At 39.9% G+C, this 24477-nt stretch overlaps 1 protein-coding gene across 1 annotated transcript in view; it reads left to right on the top strand.

Annotated features, from left to right (window-relative positions):
- TMEFF1 (transmembrane protein with EGF-like and two follistatin-like domains 1) overlaps positions 1-24477 on the top strand; it is a gene marked incomplete at its 5' end in the record, with an annotated part of 50195 nt that overhangs the window by 244 nt on the left and 25474 nt on the right. Inside the window, 3 exons of the mRNA XM_010018559.1 lie at positions 4336-4465; positions 11233-11259; positions 22616-22712. Of these exons, the coding sequence (XP_010016861.1) occupies positions 4336-4465; positions 11233-11259; positions 22616-22712 (254 nt within the window). The remainder of the gene's footprint in view (positions 1-4335; positions 4466-11232; positions 11260-22615; positions 22713-24477) is intronic.

Raw genomic sequence — 24477 nt, 5'->3', positions numbered from 1 at the left:
ATGGCACTGATTGGGATGGTATATGACTGACCTTCACCAGGGTCTGCTCGGGGAGCAAGTGAAGAGTATAGCATCATGTTAGCTCCCTGCATGGTTTTAGAAAGTCAGGCAGCAGCACAGAACAGCATGAGAAAGAACAGAGGGCCACCACATGCATAGACCATAATGACTTCCACATCTATGGCATTTGGTTCAAAAATGAATAGATGAAGATGGATGATAATAGAGAGATGTGAAGAGGAACTGTGAAGACAGAGCATGTCTGAGAGATGCTCTGTCTTCAGTGGATTCCCAGTAGAGAGAGAATTAAAACGGAGTTTCTGCAATTATTTCCAGAAGAACGGAATCATTATCATCATAGACGAGAACAGACCTATGAAAGGAGTAAGAACATGTAGCAAATGGTTAAGGGTGGTATGAGCAGAGGTGGGAAGTGCTAGATGACAACTGTCTCTGCCTCCTCACTTTGTCTTATCCTACCCCAAGACCTGAGGTGGGAGGGAAGGTGAACTGAAGCAGAGTGGCCAAGCATTGTCACACATACCAGATGGAGCTTTATAAATTAAATGCAGTACTTATTATGGATTACTTACTCTAATACCTAGTATTTGGACGACTCTTCCTGCCCTGCTGGTGGCTAAATGTGGTACATAAGACCCAGGAAAAATCTTAAGGCACTTTGAAAATCAGATAATAACAGGAACCCCAGTGATCATAAAGTTTACGAATGAAAACAGTGAATTAGTCCCACTCAGGAAAAAAAATAGAAGTGCAGAAATTTGATAAAAACATCCTCTGAACTTTTGAAACATGGTAAATGGCAAGTTCAATTTGCTTTGTTGGTTTCTGAGCCTCTAGTTTACAGTTTTTATAACTGTCATGGCAATCCTTCCCCTCCACCCGCCCCTGACTTTTTAGAGGAAAGTGAATACTGAGTTTCTTTCTGTTTGCAATGTATAGTCAGGACAAATGTATCAAATATTGTGAGACTCTTGGTAAAGCTAGAAGAGGTGGCAGTGTTATCAACCAACCCTGACATGGGCTATCGTTCAGTGTTTTAAAAATAATCATGTATTCTGTTTCCAGTAAATAATAAATCAAGGGGAACCAGAATAGCAACAGTATGTATGTGATCTTACACTGGTTTTGGGTTCCAGTGTTTCAGAGCTGGCTTTTGAAGTTGTGTTGTTCAGGTGGGTGCCCACATTGGGGCTTTCTGAATCCCAGAAGAACAATGGGATCTTACTGCGTTTTAAAGGAAGAGAACATTTGTACAAGAGGTTTATCCATCAGCCTTGGCTCTGTAATGTTTATTCATGAAATATAATAAGACTAAAAGCCAGTAATGATTAAAAAACCAAGGAATGGAAATGAAACCCTAGGCTAAGTGAAGGTTTCATTTATTTTCTGCAGGTGGTAAATTTTACAACTTCCTAATATGCAGGTCATGAAAATTCAGAAAGAACTAGCCCATGTGATAAGCTGATACTTTGTCTTGAAGAGCCCGTTTTTAAAACCAGTATTATCCTTAGCTACATATAAATTTATTTGTAGTTCTTCAAAAATTTATCCTATACTCTTAGGAATATCTAAGGGTGAGGAGAAGGTATGGTATTTTTCAGAAATCACAGGTTAAATTCTTCTCATAACTCTCAACCTCAATTATTTGTCTGCAACTAGCAGCACCAAAATACCCCAGGCAATAAACACTCAGCCCAAACTGTTAGGTTCTCTATGTGCGAGACTGTCAGATAGCTAGCTATCTTTTTTTCTGACACTGCGAGGCTTTGGAAAGGAATTAGACACGTTTGCGTACAGTGGTTCGGCTGAACATGTGATGACAGGAAGAGGTGGGGATATCAGCCTGTTCTACCTGAAGTTTGTATCCTATTCCCCACAAAAATGCATAGAGGCTTCAGCTCCTTTCCAGGCATCCCCCCTCCTTCCTTTTCCTCCTTATCTGATACCACTTCTGGCCTGGCAGCATTTCTCCACTGTTTGGTCTTCTAAAATTCATGAGTGTTAGTTTTCCCTCCTAGGATCCCCTTTGGAGATGACTGGCTGCCAAATTTCAGTGTTGTCATTGGAACAGCTATAATGTTGTGTCAGCAAGAGCTCTGCAGGCCACAACCTTTCTGAACACCATGTAGGCTTTCTCTTGCCAAGTCATAAAGTCAGATACCAAAGTTTGGCTCCCCAGAATCAGATTTACACGTTAGACCGCAGGAGAGGTGCTGAAGGATTCAGTTGTGCTCTGCGTGCAGTGACCTTGATGATATCCTGACTTCCTTCAGGCCTAGTCAGGAAAAGGATTTTATTTTATCTTTTTACTATAATGGAGGTGGGGGGGGAACACACATTTACCAAGCTTTCGGAAAGACATTTTGCTGTAATTTGATTGGTGTTTTAGAAAACCTATATCAAAATCTGATCAACACCTAGTAAGTGTGTTATAGACTGGGGGGATGAAGGTGAGGTGAGAGAGAGCTGGTGTGGGGCTCTTTTGATCTCAGTAAGAAAAGCTCAACAGCAAATGGTTTAATAAGATAACTGCTTTAATAAGACAGGATAGGAAAAGGAACACAGCAAGTAAACCTTACATCCCTTCAGATGCTGGGCACCCTGCAGTCATGTAGCATTGGATGGAGCTCGGATGGGTTTTCCCATGGTACACTATGCAAAGCAGATCCCATACATGAAGAGATGCTCATCCTTTTGGTCATTCAAGCTATTAGAGAGTTTTCCCACAAGAAAACAACTCTACTGCTAAAGGATGTTTGCATGGGAACTTTTGGCTGTCCTGTACCAAATTGCTAAAGGCTTACCAAACTGTAAAAAAAAGAATCACTTTGCCTCTCATTTTCTATCTTCAGGACAGAAACCTGAAACTATAAAGCATCGCACATCAACTTTAAGATTGAATAGAGAGCTAGGTATTGGAAAGTACTGCACTCCTCAAGAGTCACCTGCTTAATTATTCCCTAGAAGTGACTGTTCAGTATGAGATGTGACAGGACTGATGGCTGTGGTTGAATGTTTGAGAGCTGCTTACTATGGGAAAATATTGCAAAACTGTTAGAAATCATTTTCAGACCTGGCAGCATGATTTATTTCTGTCCATGCATGCTTAGTTCATTGTCAGTTGGTCATCTATAGCAGGATGGCAAAAGAGGGAGGATAATTCCCTTCAAAATTATGTTTTAAAGATTGAGTATTTTGAGGTTTGTGTATTGCCAAAGCACAAAGAAACTGTTGTGGCAGAGTGTGTCATTTGGAATTTGGAGAAGAAACTCTTGCCCTTTTGGGGGCAGTTCAGCTTAACTAATGTTGCTGTTTCTGTGTGAACTCTCACTGGTTGAATTGTACCAGTTTAATCATACACTTCGTATGATTAAGAAATTTGGTGACTAGTCTGTGTATTTATTCCTTGCTTCTTGTTGCCCTGGGGCTTGGAGGTGGAAAAGGTGTCTGGAATTAGAGTTACCATTGCAGGCCCAAATAGGGCAATATCTTTTTCTGTGCACTGAAGTGGGGTTTGGATCTCTAGCTCAGCAGAGAGTGGTGCAGCACTCGCAGATGTTAGGCAGATTGGTGGTCTTTCTTACTGTGTTTCCCAACATTTTAATGCACATTGTATGTACAAAGGGTATATAATCCATCTTTCTTACAATGTAAGAAAATAGCAAAATACAGGGTGCTCCTGCCAAAGCCATTCTGAATGATAAATTTTCTTTCTTTCTTTTTATGAAGTGTACCAATGCTACTGACTTTGAGCTTATTTTTTTCAGTATAGTAATTTTTGACCAAGTGAAGCAGACTCATGACACTCATTAAGTTAATGGGGATGGTGGTTATTTTCCATCTCTCTTGAAAGACCATTCTGTAGACAAAAAGATCAGCAAATCTCCCCTTAAGCTCTGTTCACCTTAAATTTTCTTTTGCTCCGTTTCATCCCCTTGTACCTAGTCATACATTCTTGTATTATCTTAAAGAAATTTTCTCCTTCCACAGTGTTTATCCTTCAAATACTTCTAGATGCTTGTCATATTCCCTCTAGATGTTACTAAATCCCACCATAGTTATTTTGTTCTTTTAATCTTTCCTACTGAATTCTTATGTTCAGCCCTTACGGAGTTGGACTATTATTTCAGTAATCCGAAAGGAATACAGTGATATTGAGAACGTAATATATTTCAAATCTTCCTTTAGTGAACAGGGTTATAAGTTGCTGCTAGTAATTCATATTTACACAACTATCTTCCTGTATATTAATATGCAGTTGAGATTTATTTCATGATTTTGTATGACTCAGTTACTTTATTATTTCTTTTTCAGTGTCACACAAACTATATTCCTGTTTGTGGATCAAATGGAGACACTTACCAAAATCAATGCTTCCTCAGGAGAGCTGCTTGCAAGCATCAGAAAGAGATAACAGTGGTATCAAGAGGACCTTGTTATTCTGGTATGTAAAACATCACTTTGTGTCACTAATGAACAAAGTTATACGGTTAACTCTTTAGTTTTGACCTTAATTCCAAAGATTTTAACTTTCATAGGATAAAATAATATGGAAATATTCCTCTTTTTTCTTTTAGCAATCCTCTTCAACAATATTTCTGTATAGAAGAAATCTGATATATCTTGTGTTATGCTAACAGTTTAATAAATAAACATTAAAAGCAGAAATATTTTACCTGAGAAAACAGTTCATGAATGCTTCTGTTGCATGTATAGAGGAGCCTTGATATTCATTAAAAAGCTTACCACAAATTTGGGGCAGGGTCCAAATTAGTAATTTCTTCAGGACTCATTTTTCAGATGTAGCGAATTAGTGTGACATCCAGCAAGTGACACTGATTGTCCTGACTACCACTCTACCTGTATCCAAGGCATCATCTTTGACTAATTTCACTTTAGGTCATTACACTGAGGGGATGCATAACTGTTACAAATTCATTCTACCTCACATTTCTAATGGATTGGCCTTTTCTGTCTTTCCACACACTTAAAACACAGATTTTCCACATTTAAATACATGGGACATGTTTTCACTGTCTTGAATATTGCAACATGCTCTTGGACATGGAAGCATTACCCACCAGATGTCTTCTGGACTTCTGGACAGATTCAAAGCTGGCAAGACAAGACACACGGCTGGCTTTCTCAGTATTAAATTAAATGACTCAGTATCATAAACAACTGCATTTTTGGTGCATAAATAACACACAAAAAAATTAAGTTGTAGGACGTCCCTCATCGTTTGAGGCATAACAGTTACTTGGATTAACGTAAGGAAGGTTACATCTATATGGCAGCCAAAAGCGTGACCATGGGTCAGGTGCACACTCCTAGCTGGCTTTATGTTGGCTAGTCTCGATATCGCTGGCGATTTAGAAGTAGCAGCCTGGAACTCGTGGGTAGCTGCAACATCCTATGTGGAAAGAAGAGTAAATATATGGGCAGTGTACCTAGGCCAAGTCCTTGTTGCTGCCAGTCCCAGAGCTACCTCAATTAAATGCAGCGTGGCTGTTTTACACAAGCTGCTCTAATGACTTTGCTGCAGCACAGACCTATGCTGAGATCTGGGGTTGTTTACTAAGTTCCAAAACAATCTATGATATTTGTTCTAATTCTGGATGAAACTTGTGTTTTGTGCCCAGCTCAACCACATATTCCAGCACACCTCAGGCAGATGACTGAGTCTACCTTCTTTCCCAATCTCACACATGTAAGTTATCTCCAGACGCTGCAGAAATAGGACAAAACTGCATTGCAGTCTTGGAGCACTCACATATTCCTGTAGCAACATCCAAGGGGTATGAAGGTTTAAACTGAGGATATATAAGTTTGTTGGGTTTTATTTTTTATTTCATGCTCAAATTATTTTGAGAAACAGACTCACAGCTCAGAAGTTTCTTTCCCTCACTAAAACAGAATACTATGGTAATGTTTTGGGAACAACAACAAAGTGGTGGTTTTTTGCATGCATTCTACCTGACTAAGAAAAAGACATTTTGAAATGAAAAATTGATTCTCCTTGGCCTCAGGTTGCTGGCAACTAATTCCTAAGTTACTCAGCTAGACTGGGATTTCTTTTTTTAACCTTCCTCTCCTTCTCTTTAAGTCCTACGTAAACCCAGAGAACAGCATCATTTTTAGTACTTAGTGTAATAGATGAAAACATGTGCTGAGACACCGTTGACCAGAAAGTACTGAAAACATATTTTTGAAACTAAGGATGTGATTCAGGCTGCATGCTGCATTTACAATGCTGCAATTTAAGGTGCTGCAGTGAATTAGTTACTGTTCTACCAGAACAGTACCTGCTGCTCCCCGAGTGTCTGGTGTACTCTGGTTGGCCTGAGAATATTGGATGATAAAAACCATCACCTGGAACCTTTTCCTTCCCTTCCTGGGCTCATGCTTCATTGAGGAGTCTATGTACTTGTACCCTTGATCTGTTACACATATAATGGAGAATCAAATGCTCAAATTCATTTTCACTGAGCACCTCCAAATGTGCTATGAAACTGCTTTGTTCTGGGACCTCATTGGGAGCTAAATACAGATTCACTGGTTTCCTATCTGAGTTTCAGTTTTTGAAAGCAAAGCTTCATCCTGGTGATGCCTCACCCTGAGACAACAGGATGAAATTCCCCCACGGTGTTGTAACAGCTATGTAGTATTTAAAGTACGTCAGACTTCTGAATCACATACAAGAGTGAAATACTTCCCATTTGCTAGGGGTTGATGCCTTCTGAAGCAGCAGCACTGGAACAGACTATGCTGATTTAGTCAGACCTATTTCTTGGCAGGTAACATTTTGATTAAATTTTTATGGTCACGGGTGATTTAGCAGCATATTTATATATTTATTTCTTTTGTCCAAGTGCTGTCAGAGTTGCAAGATCCTAAAATAGGCAAAGTTAAAAAAAGACTCAACCACAGGTGCTTTAGGAATGAACCAAATGCAAGTTTTGACATTAAAAGTGGTGGTTTAGAGAAATGTAAGAGAGTGCGTGACTGAGGTTTTCAGGACTGTGTAATAGACTTAATACTGTCAAAGCCCATTTTGTAATGAAGGGATGTTGTGGATTTTTTTTTCAAATATCTGCATTTACAGAGGTGTTTCTGTGCTAATTATACCTGGCACAAGTTATGGATGATTAAACTTAAACAGGGGAACTTTAGGTTAGATATAAGGAAGAAGTTCTTCACAGTGAGGGTGGTGAGGCACTGGAATGGGTTGCCCAAGGAAGTTGTGAATGCTCCATCCCTGGAAGCATTTAAGGCCAGGCTGGACAGAGCCTTGGGCGACACAGTTTAGTGTGTGGTGTCCCTGCTCATGGCAGGGGGGTTGGAACTAGATGATCTTAAGGTCCTTTCCAACCCTAACTGTTCTATGATTCTATGAGGGTCTATGGGTATTTAGACAAAGCGTATAGCCCCATTTTGCAATACACAGAGAAACATGGAAAATGAGTAAAATGCAGCGTTAGTGTTCTCTTTGCCTAATGCCTTAATATATCTTTGAGAAACACTGGGTCAAATCAAACGATTTTGGTCTACACCTACCTGGCCTTTTCCACTCATAGAGGAATCATCCGGTTCACGACTGGATCGAGACAGGCAGGGCTGCAAAGCGAAGTCCTTGCTGGTAGTACTTCCCACCTTCCACAGCTTCTCCTCCTTGCTTTGTGGGATTATGCTGTGAACCAGATCAGAGCACTGTCCCAGCCTTTTTCCTTTTCTTCTATTTTTACTTCTTACCCTTATCAGCTCCCTGTTTGCAGTTCAGCCCACAACCAAATGCAGAGAAAGGACCATGCAGCAAGCAGGGAGAGATGGCAATATCCACACCAGGACTTCTGCCATACTCGTAGCATCACTGGTCTTGCTGCTGACCTGACAACTTGGTTCACAAAGGGTGACATTACACTGAAATTCATTCATGTTATACTATTCTCTACTGGAGGTTATCCTAAACTGGGTTGCTAAACAGAATTAAGAAACCAGGAAGAGAGCACGGTCGGGTGCTCAGAGCATTGAAGAGGAGTGTCACCAAGACCCTTGATTTCTTCTGCCTCCTTTGGTTGGTGAACTTACTGTCTTTTGTTAGTCTAAATAAAATAACTTAATTTCATAAATAAGAAATAGACCTTTACAATTCATTTTAAATGTGTGCTCCTGTTAGCCCGCACACAGAGCCACAACTTTGACTGCTGCCAGATTTATATTATATGCACATGAAAATGTAACCACACAATGATGTAGTACTTGATATATTGTACTTACAGCTTCTCAGCATAGTCCATACATTTGGAAGGCACAGTCCATTGCTTTCTGTTGGGATTTCTAAGGTATAAACAAAAAACCAAGCTATTTGCAGAACTAGAAACAGACACTATATCTTTGTTAGATTTAAGGAGTTATTCTCTTAGGAGTGAGTGGCTCATGGAAGGGTCTGTTTGCTTAAAATTTGTCTCTGGATTGTTTGTCCTCCTCTTTGTACTTAGCAGTTTGGAGCTGGCTTTTTAGGGAAAAGATGGGTTCAATTTTCATGCTAGTTTGAGTTAAAATCCATCCCTCCTGAATGAGAGAGCCTGCAGGCTCTTTTGGTTTTGAAGAGTGTGGCTTCTGCCTCGGCACCGGAGCAGTCCCGCAGTACAGAAATGTCTCCTGTTCAGAAAGAACTGGGGAAAAAAGAGATTCTGACTGCAGCCTAGCGCTTACAGCATTCAGATGCTGTGTCTGATCCAAGTGCTTCTTTATGCATTTTATCCAGAAACTCCTTCACGGATAAAAGCAGCTCACAGCAGAAGCCTGTACATTTGTGTATAAGCGTATTTTTATAAGCCTATTTAGAAAGGGATGGCTTAAGTAAAGAGAGAGGTCAGTCATACACTCTCTAATTAATGACCTGTGACTGGGGTGATGTTATTTCTGTCCAGCTTCCCCACTTGTTTGAGCATATTTCTTGCCAGCTCTTGGTGCATGGAGACCACTTTTGGAAATCCTGAATTGGTTAAGGGCTGGAAAAGAGCAAGGCTGCTTCTCCAAGTAAGCTTGTAAAAAATGCTACTTTTTTAACCAGCAGCTGCTTGGGAGTATCTAGCCAAGGCTCAGGAAAAATCAGGAGCACCAGCTTAGTTTAGCACAGTTACCTTGGAGACAGGAGTCCTAGTACAGCTTCTAGCCTCACAGGGGAGGCATGGGCTCCCAGTGAAAAGTTGAAAATGATGCAGTGTTTCTCTTTCTTATGGTTTCTTGAGACCTGAAAGCTCAGAGAAGCGTAAATGGATGTCCTGTTACTATATCATCCTGCCAAGTGGAGACAGATTTGCCTGTGGACTTCATCTATGTCAAACCATGACCTATAGAGACAGATGGTCTGAGCATCAATTCCATCATTTACTTGGCTCTCTCGTTACAGCTTGTACTGTGTTTGTGATGGTACCTCCCTTGCCACCTCATATGCACCTCATGTTATGACTGGAGCCACTCATGCTGGAGCTGAGTGGCATTTCTCACCTTGGGGTTGAATGCGCAGGGGAAAGCAGTCAGAGAGTGAGAGCTGGAAATAAAAATATGGAACAAGTCAAGCTTCTTTGAGGCATTTTAGCCTTTGTTTTTTCTATGAATTACATGTCGAACTGATGCATATTTGTAGGTCAGCCTTCTCTCCCCAGGAACAGCTTATGACACAGTTCCATCACTACAAATAAGCCTATATACTTAGCTCGTATAAGTAAATTTTACTACTTTGGATTTCTTAATGGAGCAGTACCGCATCAATAAGGCATATTCCTCAGTGACTCAACAGTGACATTTTATAGGAGATTGTCTGCTTTGTCAGTAAAGTGGGTCACTATAGATGGAACAAGAGCCCTTCTGTTTCTGCATTCATTTCTCCAAGGTGATAAGCTCAGCCTACTAGACACAGAATAGTAGTATAGGAGGAGAGAAAGGAAAATTTAAGCAGAGGAAAAAAACCCTCTCTATTCCTGATACTCCATGTGACAGGAGATTATTTTTAATGTGTGAAGTGACCCAGGAATGTGGAATTTCACACTTTCACCCACAGGCTAAAGGAATTGTTCTTAGAAATATAGCTCTTTAAAGAAAAGGCAGGGAGGGAACTGAGCAAACAAGAGGTTTAGTTTTCCTCCAGTGTGAGCAACGAGCTCATATGTGGAAGTAAGACTCCGCTTTCTGTCTGGTCTCCTTCTTTCAGATTTATGGAAATAAATTCAGCTGCCTTCTCCATCACCAAAGCAGACATAAAAGGAGAGGTGTGGGATGAGCAGGTGTGTGTTCTGCTCCTCATCTTCCAGAGAAGCTGAGCTAATAGGGATGGGGAGCAATTCACTGACAGTAGCTGCCATCCCATCCTCTCCTCTCCACCTCCTTCGAGCAAGAAAGACTGGGGGAGGTTTGTGACTCAGAACATTTTTAAGTGCTGGTCTGTGCTGCCATCCTAACTGAAGGCATATGCAGAGCACTGCCCAGTGGGATGCACATCCCTGTGCAAAATCCTTAGCTAGCTCTGTAATGCCCTGGATTGGAGTTAGTTGGCCTGGGGTGGTGAGGAAGCTCAAGTCCTGCTGACACTTGAACTGCTAATGCAAAGGGGTTGCAGCCAGAAGCCATCACTCATGAGATGCTAACCCAGTAAATCTAATGTGAATGAAGTAACTATGTTATTAGAGCATCCTTATATGAAGTGATTGACTCAGCTGAGAGGAGCTATTTTGTCATTATATGACTTAAGCCAACTTTACTTTGAGGACCAGTCTTCTGGAGGTACTTCTGCAGTCAGGTGATTTATTTATTATTCCTTCATGTAACACTCCCAGGGCCAGGGGGTAAAACCCCCAAATATTCAAAAAACTACACTCTGTACCTTTAATCTCTTTTGGTTTTAACAGATTTTAGTCTCTAACAGTTTAAAAAAGGCTAAGAAAGCAATTTAGTTTTCAGTGTTGAGTGATGTTGTTCCTTGAATAAAAATATCTTGACAGGGAAGACAAAGAGAAGGGCACAATAAGCATGAACAAACTGTATTAAAGGATGCCAGACTTGATGTCGGGTGTTTGTTTTCACACCTGGCTCATGAAATGTATCATCTGTGTAATGTTTTTACAGTGACAAGTTCCTGAGCAAACTGCTGCTCCTGGAGCAATATTTTCATTTGTTTTCTTTTTTTCTCCCCCTCTGTTTATTTTTCAGATAATGGCTCTGGGTCAGGAGAAGGAGGTGAGTACCAAGCCCCAGTTATGCTTGCCTTCAGTCTTTCTTTTTTACTCTATGTGTGTCAGTTTTGTGTCCATGGTTGCTCTATACTGCATGAATTAAGGAATAATTATGTCAACTTAAAAATAAGCTTTAACTTTGCAGTGTTATCTGACCATCTCGGAACAGTATTTGTACAGGAATAGGTTGTAGCACGCATTTGACCAATGTTGTTCTTTCAGATTTGACCTATATAATTTTTTCCTTAGTTGCCAGCAACATAGATCGCTATTTCACCTGTATTTTGCTCCTGGAAATGTCTGTTCACAATGAATTTTTGCATTCATTTCCTTAATGTCTACAACATCTAGTTACTACTTTATCCTTGGTCAAACGTGTTACCTAAAATGTATAATGTGCCTTATGATATCTGTTTTTGTGAAATATTTTATGTGGTTTTGTTCAAAGCTGTAAATTCAAAGAGGGGATGTAGCACAGCTGATACTAGTAGAAATGTTCCTATCTTTGAATGCATCTTAACCTCCTTCCAAGGATTAAGAAGAACAACCCAACGTAATTTTATCTTAATTCTATCTTTGATACTACTATCAAGACCACATATAGAATGAAAAATGTGAGATATACACAGACGTGGAAAAGCTGTTTTATTTTTAGTCTTTGCTTGTATTAAGAAAGTGTTATAGTTCATACATATCAAAAATCTTGTATAGCTACACGGAAATGTGCTTTTGTGGAGAAAGATCAATGGTATCACTGTGTAGATAAACATAACAGTTAACTTTCCAAAAATCAGGAGCTAGCTCCCTCTTTCTTCATGCATTGAGTAAAGGGGAGGCATTTCCTTACCTTTTAATGAGATGTTATCAGTAAATTCCTGGGCTGCTGCTAGCACATGGCCAATATCACCTTTGTTTTCTTTCAGAGCAGTGTCTTTTTCTGCCCCAACACTTCCTCTTCTTACCTTCACTGGTGACTTGTTTCTGAAGCTCCTCTTCCTGAGATTGCATCATGCTCTTTCCCAGGCTTTGTTTGCTTCTCCTTCCCCATTCTTTACCTAGCCTGTTACTCCACTACAGCTGCTCTCTGTGAGTGCCTCAGTACGGCTATGCAGTTCTTATAGGAGACAGATGACAGTAATTTAGTCCACATCTGACTTTTATTTTTGGAACAATTTTAGAAGCATTTGGATGCTGTTGGGATTTTTTTTTTCCCACCCTTAGTATTTCCCAATTGGATACAAAAATCCCCGTTAAAGTCTCTTGTAAGTGTTCCTGTGTTGGTCTGGAAGAGATTGGCAGCTGACTGACAGATGTGGGGATTCTTTGGATGATTTTATGAGCAGTTTGGAGAAAAGTAGGCCAGAACATGCATTTTGTTGGTAGGCTGCTCACTGAAGACTTAAAGGTCCATGTTCAAATATACTCATTGCTTGATTTGGTGCAGGAGGCATAACCCAGGGCCACCATCTCTTGGTAAGAGAGGTCCAGGAAGGCTCTCCCTTTGCCATTGCTGTTGCTTTTGTTCTCACTTAAAATATTCATTGAGCCTGGGACAAAGAGAGCAATTGGAAGGATGTACCCTATGGGAAGGCTTTGTTAGCTGGGACTCAGCATGCCAATGAATTTTAATTATTTACACAAAACAGAATAGCATCAGTTGAGGAGATTTCATGGTCTCTCCTTGCTACCTGTGCATTATCTTGGAAGGTGGAATATGTAGGTTCAGTTCACTTCAGGCAAAAAGAATTGAATCTAGGTCCCTTGGCCCCAGGTGTACACTGCCTGGGTGTTGAATAAAGAAGGGACAACATACCCACTTCCTCCTGAAGCAGTTCTGTGATGTTAGCCCTTTATCCATTTGGCTGTCTTCCAAGTGCCTTTGCACCAACTGAAGTGCTTCTGCTTCTGTTCAATATGAAAACAGTTGGGTTTTGTTCTTAATGTTAGGTAGAAATAATATTTTAAACACCCAGAAATTAAAAATCCTGCTTAGCCCTTTTTCTTTTTTGGATACATCTGAGAGATTTGTGACACACTGAATTAGTACTGTCCCTGTCCACCTTCGTCACTAAACTGGATATTGGGGTATACTTCTGCAGAACAGTTAACTAATCTTCAGCATGTTGAGTCGTTTTCTGTGTCTGAAAGCAGTCCTTCAAAGGATAGAATCCACTGTTGCTTTGATTATTGAACTCTGCTCTGTCCAAAAACTGAAGGATATTTTTGTACTCACGATATTTTTGTATCTGGAATTGTTTATGTTCCATTATTGAAATAACTGTAATAATGCTGCAAGGAGACATTAAAAACATCAAAGACATTACAAGTTAGGGAAATTTAGAGTTAGAATCAAACTTCCAAGGGACTGCTGACCCTGTTGAGGATGGAGATTCATTGTTTGGGATCTAGTGAAGAAAAAGGGCAGGAACCTGGGCAGAGGAAGACCCATAGGGTAGAGGTGCTCCCTGGCACACGCCATAGTCCTGACCCCCTGGTTGTTCCACCTATGGGACTGACTAGACCATAGCTCGTCGTAGCCCAGCCTTCTCTGTTGTCTTTTGGAGAAAGCCAGGATATGCTGAGATATAATAACCACCCAGGCCCAGTAGTTTAGTATCATACTCTTGGCTAAGAGAACACAAATGGGAACCGAATTGCATGGGGAGCTTCTGTGCCTTGTGGGTTAGGTACAGCTACTGCTTGCAAGTACAAGGAAGCAGCAATGGAAGTAGAAGAACACCAGGGTGAGAGAGAGCCAGCAACCAAGCAAAAATGTTAGCTTAGACATTTGTGTTTTCTTCCTAGGATTTACATTTCAAGATGTTAATTACAGAATCAATGCTTGCTATGTTTCTTAAGTACACAATTAGTGTGGCTGTGTATGCAACAGTGATGCTTGCACACATGGAATGAATGAGTGCAGCTACTAGTATACGTTCAGGAAGCATTGTGATTTGTGTGCAGGAGATATACTGTTTGCTGGTAGATTTTGAACTGTGAAGGAAAGTACTGGGAAGGCATCTGAGTTTTGCTCTTGAGTTGCTACAGCTCTGCCAGTGACAGTCTCCACTGCTGAAATTAGCTGCTTGCTTCACGTGCAGCTGAGATTTGTGGTTCACACTGTTCTCTTCTGTTTTCCAGACACAGAACAAACTCATTAATGATTCCAAAACCTGACTTGATGCAGATTTTTCCTCCTACTCCCAAACTGTATGATGTTAAATAGATTCGTTTTTGTGTCAAAAAAAAGAGAGTAGATTTAGAAAAAAGAGAGTAGATTTAGAACCAATTAAAAAACCCATAAAAGTCGCCTTCCTCAAAGACTATTTTGGACAACATCTTGCCTTAGAAGTTGTCATGTGCCACAAAAATCCTAAAGCCTGTGGAACTACTGATCCACGTTCTCTCCCAAATTATATTTACTTCTACAAAGATCATAGATTTTAGGAAAAGAATTGAGAGTGGGAGAATTTTTTCAGCATGCCTGAATGAGATGAAGGAGTATAATTTTTAAGGGTGAAACAATTATCTAGTTGCCCTCTGACATTCTGGATAAGTAATTTCCATTTTCTATGCTCTGATGACACAATATTAATAAGGGGTTGTAAGAAAATTACTCATTTTGCTCATCTCAGAAGTCTGAACCTTCAGTTAGCATAATAAAAATTACATTTATGAAACCAAGCTATCGCTCATTTGTGGAAACGGTTATCCTGAAACCACTTCTAAGTAGAGTATGGATTGTTAATTCAGAAGTTCAAGAAACTTCAAACCCCTTGTTACACTACCATTATGTTACACCTTTATAGAAAGCAATGTCAGAGACTGGGGACTCAGACCTAGGAAAGTTGCTCAGCTGAGATCACATCTGAAGATGCAGGGTGCTTTAGATTTGCATTTGACATGTGCATATGAATTGGTCTGGAATTTCCCTGCTCTGAAGAATACAGTCATAAAATCAGATCCTGATCCACTTTGTTTAAACAGCGATTTGTTAGAGTTTGAGGCAGAACTGGTGAAAAGGGAAGTTACAGGCTCTGGTTCATCTCAGCCAGTTGCAAATTGCAACACTATTTGGCCTGCTGGATGTACTTCCACAACTGGTAGATTGGAGCATGAAAAATGATTCTCAGGCTGTCACGTGTGCATAGAGGTGGATTGCTAGCTAGCACAAAACATTTTCTTTTGAACATGAATTTTCAATTTTTATTTCTCATGAAACCCTTCATGTTCTTCCTGTAAAAAGAATTGTGTTGACCCAATAATGTACCCTCAGGAAGATTAAATTTGGTAGGTTTATATGAATGTGATGAAGGATGAGCTTTTACAATTTTGTCTTCAAGGTGCTTTCTATGTGCAAATAGGTTTTGGGTTTTTTTCCCCAAGTTTACAACTTGATACTAGCAAAGAAGGCTTAAAAATAAGCAATCATCTTTTAGTGATCTGCTTGCCCTCTTTCTCTAAAAAGAGCTGGCACTCAGGACTATGACTGTGGTAGAAGTCCTATCATGTAGGTGAAGTAGCCCGATGTTCAGAAGACCTGTCTTGTGTTAAAGCCATTGTCCTTGTCAATATTCTAAAAAAGATCCTTGCACAACATTGCCCAACTAGTAGTGAGACAGCTGAAAGGGCAGTCAGAGCCATTGGTCTAAATTCTGCTCAGATTTATAGTCACATTCTACATAATTAGAAGAAATTTTGTCCCGCTGCAGGTGGGAACACTGATTCTTAAAGGAAAGCTTTTTGAAGACGAAGCTGGTTCCTTTTTTTGGGTCAAAGGTATTGGTGATGAAGATTATTTGCTTTCATCTGGCAGTACTCCTTACTTAAAAGGATTTTTTGGTAGTACCTCCCATCAGGAATCCAGGCATAGTGCAATAACTTTCGAAGGAGAACCTTACTTCTTCTGAGTTCCTAGGTCCTGTCTTTGGTAAACAAGCACTTCCAAGCCCTTCTTCCCATGTCCCTCCCAAGTAAAGGCCTTTTTTCCTGTCCCCCAGATAGTGCTTACTTTCTCTGTCTGATAGTGCCAGCAAATGGCAGCTGTGGAGTTGACTTTGTGACATAGTTGGGCCTTTGCAGAGTTGTGTAGAAAACCATCAGCATGTTAGGTACACCATCAAAGAGTTAACAAATGGTAATGACTTTTCAAGCCAGCTTCTCAGAGACAAATCAGTGTCCTAGAAAGGCAAGTCCTGTGCTCTAGTAATCAACCAATAGGGTAAGATTTCTAAGTGTCCTGCTATGCCCATAACATTACATTTGTATCATTTTTGTGAGTTCATCTGTGTACCTAAGCAAAATGCGTTTTTGATATTAAAAAAGATGTAATGGTAGTTAGACAGATGGCACCCAATCATTTCAGGCTTTTAAGCTAAGGAAATAACATGCTTGCAATACATATAGCTAAGTTAATTATTATTAAAATAATTTGTTTTGAATTTCTAATCCCTCTGAAATTTAATAGCTAAAGTATCTTGTGATGAACGTCTAGCAGATTGCATTTAGTAATTAATAAATTGATATACAGTATGTGCTTTTTAGCAGGCTGCCATCTGTTCCTTCCCTCACAGGGGACAACACTTACCCAGTAATTGTCACACAGTCAGGGTGGTATAAACAGAGACAGTTTAGAACCTCAAATATTTTTTATTTTAATTTGTAATAATGCTACTGATTTGTTTTAATGTATTTTAATAAGACTGCAGAAACTTAATGGTGATTAACACCCTGGATAGGAGGTAACATCACGTCTTTTAGCGTATTTCTATAATGGTGTGTGACTTAGATTTAAGTGCTGATTCCATCATGTGGCTTGTCACCGAGTATCACTTTAGCTTCAAATAGCCCTATTTATTCCTGTTGAGATCATACTCCCTGTAGGTAAAATTAACACTAAACTAAAACTTGCAAGAACTACTGTGTTTTCTCCAAAGGTTCAGCAAGGCAGAGGAAAAGGACCTGTATGATTAGGCCTTTTGCTCGTGAAAACTTATTCTAAGCAGGGTTTTCAGAGAGGTTTGAACTTGCTTGGAAAGATGCTGGAGCCAAGGACACAGAAGGACAGATTCCTCTTGTTCAGGGTGACAGACAGCAAATAAGGGCAGGTTCATCTCATGCAGCCTGAATAGGGCCTGCAGAGCAGTGTCAGGCGTTTGTGAAATTGTGGGACACCCCCCTTGGCATCTGGTGGATTTCTTGTCCTTTCCATTTTCCACCATCATCTGCTCATGCATAAATTCCCTGGTGGTTACTCTGAAGTTGTTGTGACTTCCTTTGGAGAAAATGTGTTAGCTGCACTTGAAGCAAGGCAGTGGAGTGAATGGGTAGTCAGGTTGTCTAAGCAGAGGGTACTACAGTGTAAAAGCTGATCCAGCTCTCACAGTATGCCAGCTTCCCACACCATTATCCATGGTGTGATATGCATAGAAGCAAAATAGAAGTTGTCAAATGTGTAAAACACCTAATACATAGTAAGGGTAGGGGTCATAGGGAGTCTTACAGTGCACATCCTCAAGTCCTTTGCTTAGAAGTACACATTATCATTATCATAACCACTGGGCAAACATATCACCTTGGCTGGGTTGTGACTAGGGCATCAAACTTCAAACTCCCCTCCTCCAGGTACCTCAATCATAAATAGACCAAGCATCCTTGTGTTAGACCTGTAACACCCCTTCTTGCAAAATCAAACTTCAAAGGCTGGTATCTCTACTGAAACATGCTCACAGCTGCAGTCTGTCGTCTATACCACGCAGGGAAACTATCTTTTAGCCAGGTATAGATCTCTGGCTGTACCAAGCCAGGCTTTGCTTCTAAGCCAGCTAGGTGGTTGGGTAAGAGAACAGGAACTTCCACAATGGTAAATATTACTCTTGCATATGATCCAGCAGCATGATCAGATAATTCAAGACATCACTTGCCAAGAATTTGGGATAGTGAAGAGTAGCTGTTGCTCTTGCTTTAAATACATACTTACAGACAAAAGAGCAAGTTTGCAGCTTAGTTTCAAATTACTGGGACAATCTGCATTTTAACTAAGGGTGTCATTATCGTTGCCCTAAATATTAATGAAAGAGAGGGTAAGTCATTAAAATGTTCAGTGAACTGCAGCCTGTAATATGTGATGCTGTGGACTGTGGCATTTTGAGAGGAATTTCCAGTGCTAGCTGTGCTGAGGGAATCACAGCCTAATCACAGGGGGTGGTGTGTTCTGCACCTTAGGATGCAGAAGGGGATTTGCTGTGGTCCTTCCTCTGTTTCTAAAATTTTTTTGAGATTAGCTGCTCCCATGAGGTACAGCAAAATTCACTGTACTTCCAAAACAGATAGGAACTGGTTTTCAGAGGGGCTTTCCCAGACAAGGAATCATTATTCCATCTGTACATGGCTACTGAAAAGCTGCAGCTCTTGACAAGCTCCCCCTGCTTCACAGTGATAAATACATACATGCAGCGGAGCTCCTTTTCCAGGCCATGCCTTGGGGCAGACCAAACTTCACTTTGACAAAGACTGATGCTTTCGCTTCAAGCCTGATTGAAAGCCCTCAGTGGAAACCCAGCCATATTACCATTGCAGGAACACACAAATGAGTTGCTGAGGGAAGCAATTTACTGCTGGCCAGTTCCTCTAGAGCTACTGCCTGTTTGCAGGCTCCTACCCTGCGGCTCCTAACATATAGCTGGCCATCTTCTGCAGAGGAATAATGACTTGAGGAGAAGTGTTAGGGATCACTGCAGCTCAGAGAGACAACTGGGAGTCACAGATCCCATCCTTGTGCCTTGTTTCTTTCGAAGGACGTAGCATTAATGAAGTACTGCCCTGACACTCAAAAGGAAGCTGAAAAGAGAGAAAATGAGCTTTCACTCATCATGAAATTAAGATGTCAAAGAACAGAATTAATCAAGATTACAACAAAAGTGAGGAGAAGAAATCCTGTAACCATCTATACATCAATATTAGAAGCCTGCTTAATAAACAAGAGGAGCTTAAATTGCTCATTTAGGAACATATTTTGACCTAATTGATAGTACTGAAGATATTGATATTACTTCCCTGCTGGGAAGATCTGATGGATTTGAATATTAAAATTAATGGCTATAACCTATTTAGGAACAATCAAATGTGGGGGAGAAAGGAGAAGAGAGGGGCAATCCGTCAAGGGATGCATTGCCTATTTGGAGACATTTGCAGTAGAGAAACTTATGCTTTCAAATATTAATGGGTTAACTTATTTTAACAGAACACAAGTGGGGTATGGAAAATGTCTGCTACCAATTCAGGCTGAAAAACAGTATTCATCTATTCTGTATTGGTGGGAAAACTCTATTCAGTCTAAATTATATGCAGTGTTGAATGCTGCTACTACTAAAACATGATGCAGCTAGTAATGAAAGAAGCTTCTAAAAATTACAAATTACTATCACCTAACTTGGAAACGTTGCATCAATATACATTCATCTGTGTTACACCTCATCCTGACAGGTGTAAATTATTTATACCTAAGGTGCAGGTGTTCTTGACTTGCACATATTTATTATATGCAAAGTAGAGTACAGATAAATAATTCTGTATAAATGAGGTCCAGCAAGTTCTGATCAAGAAAGAAAGGCCACACTTTTTCTAAAACAACCCTAACTCTAAAAGGTAGAGAAAGCAATTTTAGGGGGTGAGAAGAGAGAGAGAGAGGTTACACTGGATAGTATATAAAAACAATGAACAAATATTTGTGGATTATTGTTTATGAAAATTAAAAGGTGTCACGGCATTCATAAGGAGGAGAACGTAAAGCCCATGAGGGAGGGATGTGTGTGTATGTGTGTGTGTATGTGTTGCTTCATTTGCTCCATTACAAAATTGAAATGCTAATACGGCAGTGGAAGTGCTCTGTAAAGCATTCTGGTTGCATTTGTAGTCAAGTCAGATATTATATATAAGATCTGATGAAATATTTTCCATGCTAGCACTACTGCAAAAGGTTATTAAGCACTGAATGTTGAAGTCAGGTGTTTTGTAACCAGCGAGTCTGGCTGAAAAGCTTTAAAAATGATTGGTAAAGAATTCTCTGGACTGACAATGACTTCTTTGGTCTCTTTTTCTTCACTTGAATGATAAGAAATAATGTACAAATATTTTGAGAAAAGATAAATGTGATGATCGGGAGGGCTACAGCCTTTCATTCTGGCATCCATCAGAGGAAAAGCGGTGGAATTGAAGGCAGAAGAATCAACTGAATACAGAATTAAGGGAGGGAACATCATGGGTACATGGAAAACCTTTATTGAGAAATTTACCTTTTTCTTAAACCTATTTTTCTGAGAAAGACATTTGTACAACAGGACATTTTATTCAAGTGTACCACCTCAAAACCATAACCTTTCTCAGTGAAAGGCAGTCTCTCATACAAGTCTAAGTAACTGGAATGTACAACATCCACACAGTGCACATCTGATGTGCAAAAATATTGCAAATCAATAGATTGTTATATGATTGTTAAATGTTACGGAACCGTTACAAAATGAGTGTGTTTAGAGGGACTGTCCTTGTCTTCATGACCCCTTCCACTGGTGACCTGGGAGCAAACCAGTCAGTACGGATTTGGTCTGGATGACAGAAAGCAGGTCACTGAGCTAACAGTACACACAAGCAGGTGGGATCTTAATGTCTGAGGACAGGGTTATATGTAGCGAGTCCAGGATATAGGCAATTTTTCCTTAATGTCACCCTCTCTCCTACAGACTGATCACCCTGAAAAGGACTCATTGGGGAATAAGGTGGCTAATAAAGTGGATGCGAATAATAATGGTCAGTGCAGAAAAATGGTTAAAAATCAATATGGTTGTTGGGTGTCTTGACTTGAGAATATCATAGATGGTATTTGTTTTTTATGACAACTCCTGGAGCAGTGTGTCCAGCTATTGTATCCATAGTTCTGGAGGATGCTAACATGCTGGGGAAGGGTGTTGAGGGTCGTAAGAACAGCAGAAGAAGGAGAAATATCATGAATGAAAGCCATAGCAGTACCATTTGTTTAACTTACTTAAACTGTAGGGGATCATTTACTGGCATGGAAAAGTGAAATCTGACACTAAAAGACACTTTAGGATGCCAAACTCAGGCACAGGAATGTGGTATCTAGAAAGAAGGAAAAATCAAGTAAGATGTACGTTTGTGAAGATAAAAGCAAATTACCTCTACTGCAACTTAAAGAGTAGTGATAGAAAAATGTACAGCATGCTTTAGACAAAACTTAATTTGAGAGGCTCACCTGCACTATTCTTCATGTAAGCATAGCCCCACAGGTAGGAGGGGAGGTTCCCTTCAGCCAAGATCCAGGAAAATTAGGAAGGACTGGTGTGGATCTAAAGAATGCAAATGCAGCTGTTCAGTTGGTGGTGTTTGATTTGCTGTTGCTGAAGCATACAAAGCTGCTAAGCTGATATGAGAAAAGGAATCACTTTGATCTCTGTCCACCCGACAGCCTTGTGTAGTCAGCTGTACACCACCAGGATATTGCGATGTGCTAAATGCTTCTTGACTCCCTCTGCAGATTTCTGTGGCTCTTTTCCTTCTGCTCAGATGTGTAGTTCTCCTTTATCACTTTGTTGAAATAAAAAAGAGGGTGACTAATGGTAGTGAAACAGTAAGAGTATAGAGTTTTGCTGTCCATGTCAACAGTAAGATTGGTGCAGATATTTTTAGGAGCAGAATATTTGAGATACTAATTTTACTTTTTAGAATACATGGCATTTCTTCAAGTTTCTTGTTAAGAGGATTTTTTTTTTTCTTTTAGTACTGTACAAGTGAACAGAGTGATCTGGAAAATATACTATAGCGTATATTTATGAGATACAAGCACAGTCTAATCCCATCATTGGGTATCAGAAAAGGGATAAAATGCAAGCAGTAACCTTGCATTTAGGATTGCAGGAAGGATATCTGCAATTAAAGACTGACAAAGAAAATAGCGTTTAAATCCCCACTACCCAATATTCAAGGTCATTAAAAGGCACAGGGTTCCTACGTTATCAGTGCCAATTAAGTGTACATGTGACTGGGACACACGTCAATGCCAGTTGTGTGTCTGCTGGGGCAAGAATAAATACAAATCATTGAAATGAGAATAAAAAGTCAATCAATGAAGCATTAGTGTTTTCAGGGATGTTTTCTTGTCACTGGTACAGTTTTACCAACCTCCAATTGCCTGATTTTGAAAAAGGGAGCACTATTGAGGTTAATAGCTTCACTGTATGATAACTGCATGTTGACAGTATACCTGAAGGCAAATGGATTTAGGTAAGCAAAATCAGAGCTTAATTTGGAAGTCATGCTTTCTGTTAACAATACCTTGTTTATTTTAGAGTATGAAGGCTCTGGGACAGAAGTTCAGAGAAAACACTCAAAATGCGGAGTTTGCAAATATAGGGCTGAGTGTGATGAAGATGCGGAAAATGTTGGGTAAGTAATAAGTTTTCCTGAACAATATCAGTGAACAAAAGTGGGGGGGAAATATTAAGAAAAAGGAAAAGTGCATGATCATGCTTCACTGTATTTGTTCTTACTAATTGAAGCTTTATTGATGCCCAATAATAATGTGTTTGTTGTGTGTCTGAAAAGAGCAAACCGTCTGCAATTGCAAGGTAAAGGGGGAAAACAACAAAGACATATATTGGAAAATCTTTATCAAATATTTTTCAAACAAAGGACCTTGATCTGGTTTATCCTGGCAACAAAAAAACAAACCAACCACAAACCAAACAGGAATGCAAAATAAATACTGTTAATTCATACCTAGGATTTGTTTTTCTCTGTTTTACGTGTTCATAAAGTGTTCCAGGCAGTTGTTTCCATTAGTGCAAAGCTTGAACCTAAACATCAAGGTCATTAAAAGGCACAGGGTTTCTACATTATCAGTGCAAATTAAGAGTACATGTGACTGGGGCACTGGTTGAACTGGTGACCTGAGCCAGTCACTTCTTCCAACCTCACTGTGCCACTTGGCCTCTTAGATGCACCCAAGGAAAAACTGATGGAAAAGTCCCAGTTGTTGTGAGAGCTCAAAACAAGTGGTAAAGAAACAAGAAGATATTAAAGACAATCCATAATGCAGAAGCAGGTGCACCAAATTTCCCTACTTAAGATGCTTGATGGTTAGAGTATGTGGCTGTCCAGGCTCTGTGTGGCTCTCAGAAGGGTCAGAGACACTATGGAGGAAAAGGTTCCTTTAGACAGCTCTGTGAGGCTATTAAGGTTTGTTGGGAGGTAAAAGAAGTCCTGTCTAATTGATGGGGCTTTGTTTTCACACAGTTGTTGTCCTGGCAGTGGCCACCAGTATGGGAGAAGCTTATTAGGGTTTGGGCTGATGCCAGGTACTGGGGTCACAGCTGCAGAGGCAGTGTGTGAAGGTGTTAGAGAAGTGCAAATGGTACGTGTTTGTGTGCATGGAGGGATCAGCATCTCAGCATAACAGTGCCTGAACATCGCTAATTGGGGGAAGCTTCTGTCTTCCAGCTGGAATCCATTTCATGTTGAAATATGTCTTAATTGCACAAGATTTTATTACAGGATATCAGCATGAAGGCATCTCAGGCAGTAAAGCACCTTAGCACTAATATTCAAGGTGTGTATTCAAGATTAAATCATAGCATACAACGGAAACCAAAATGGTAATAGTACTCATGAATACTAGCATGATACTTCACATTTCATGAAATGTCACAGTACCAAAGTAGGCTTGCTCTTTTCTGGAGAGACAAATGAGCTGTAGCTGTTTTTTATAATGCTAATAATTTTCTGCAATACTGCTTTGGTCTGTTTCATTTATGACTGGCAAAATGGGTATGGATCTGTTTGTTATATGCACTGAGATGTGCTGTTGGCTTTGAAGATAAATCCTGAAGCATTCAATTTCAGTAAAAGCTTGCCTATCCATTCTGTACTCGTGGAATTGGCATTACTGTGGCTATGTAGTATCTATGAGTTAGAATGAAGTTGAGGAGTGGAAGATTTATTCCCTGCATCCTACTCACATAAAATGAAGCCACGCTTCATCTTCTTGACAACACAAAGAGAGCTCTCTTTTGCCTCTAAGATTTCTTTCATTAGTCCTCATTAAAAAAATAAGTGAAAACAAAACTTTTTATGTAGAAAGTACTCAAAAGTTAGAAAATATTCCCATGAGGGTTGATCACAATCTGTCAGATCATTTTTTTCAATTTTTTCA

The sequence above is a fragment of the Nestor notabilis genome, unplaced genomic scaffold, assembly GCF_000696875.1.
Source record: "Nestor notabilis isolate BGI_N333 unplaced genomic scaffold, ASM69687v1 scaffold8067, whole genome shotgun sequence".
Taxonomy (NCBI): Eukaryota; Metazoa; Chordata; class Aves; order Psittaciformes; family Psittacidae; genus Nestor; species Nestor notabilis.
This window is presented reverse-complemented; position numbering and strand designations above follow the sequence as displayed.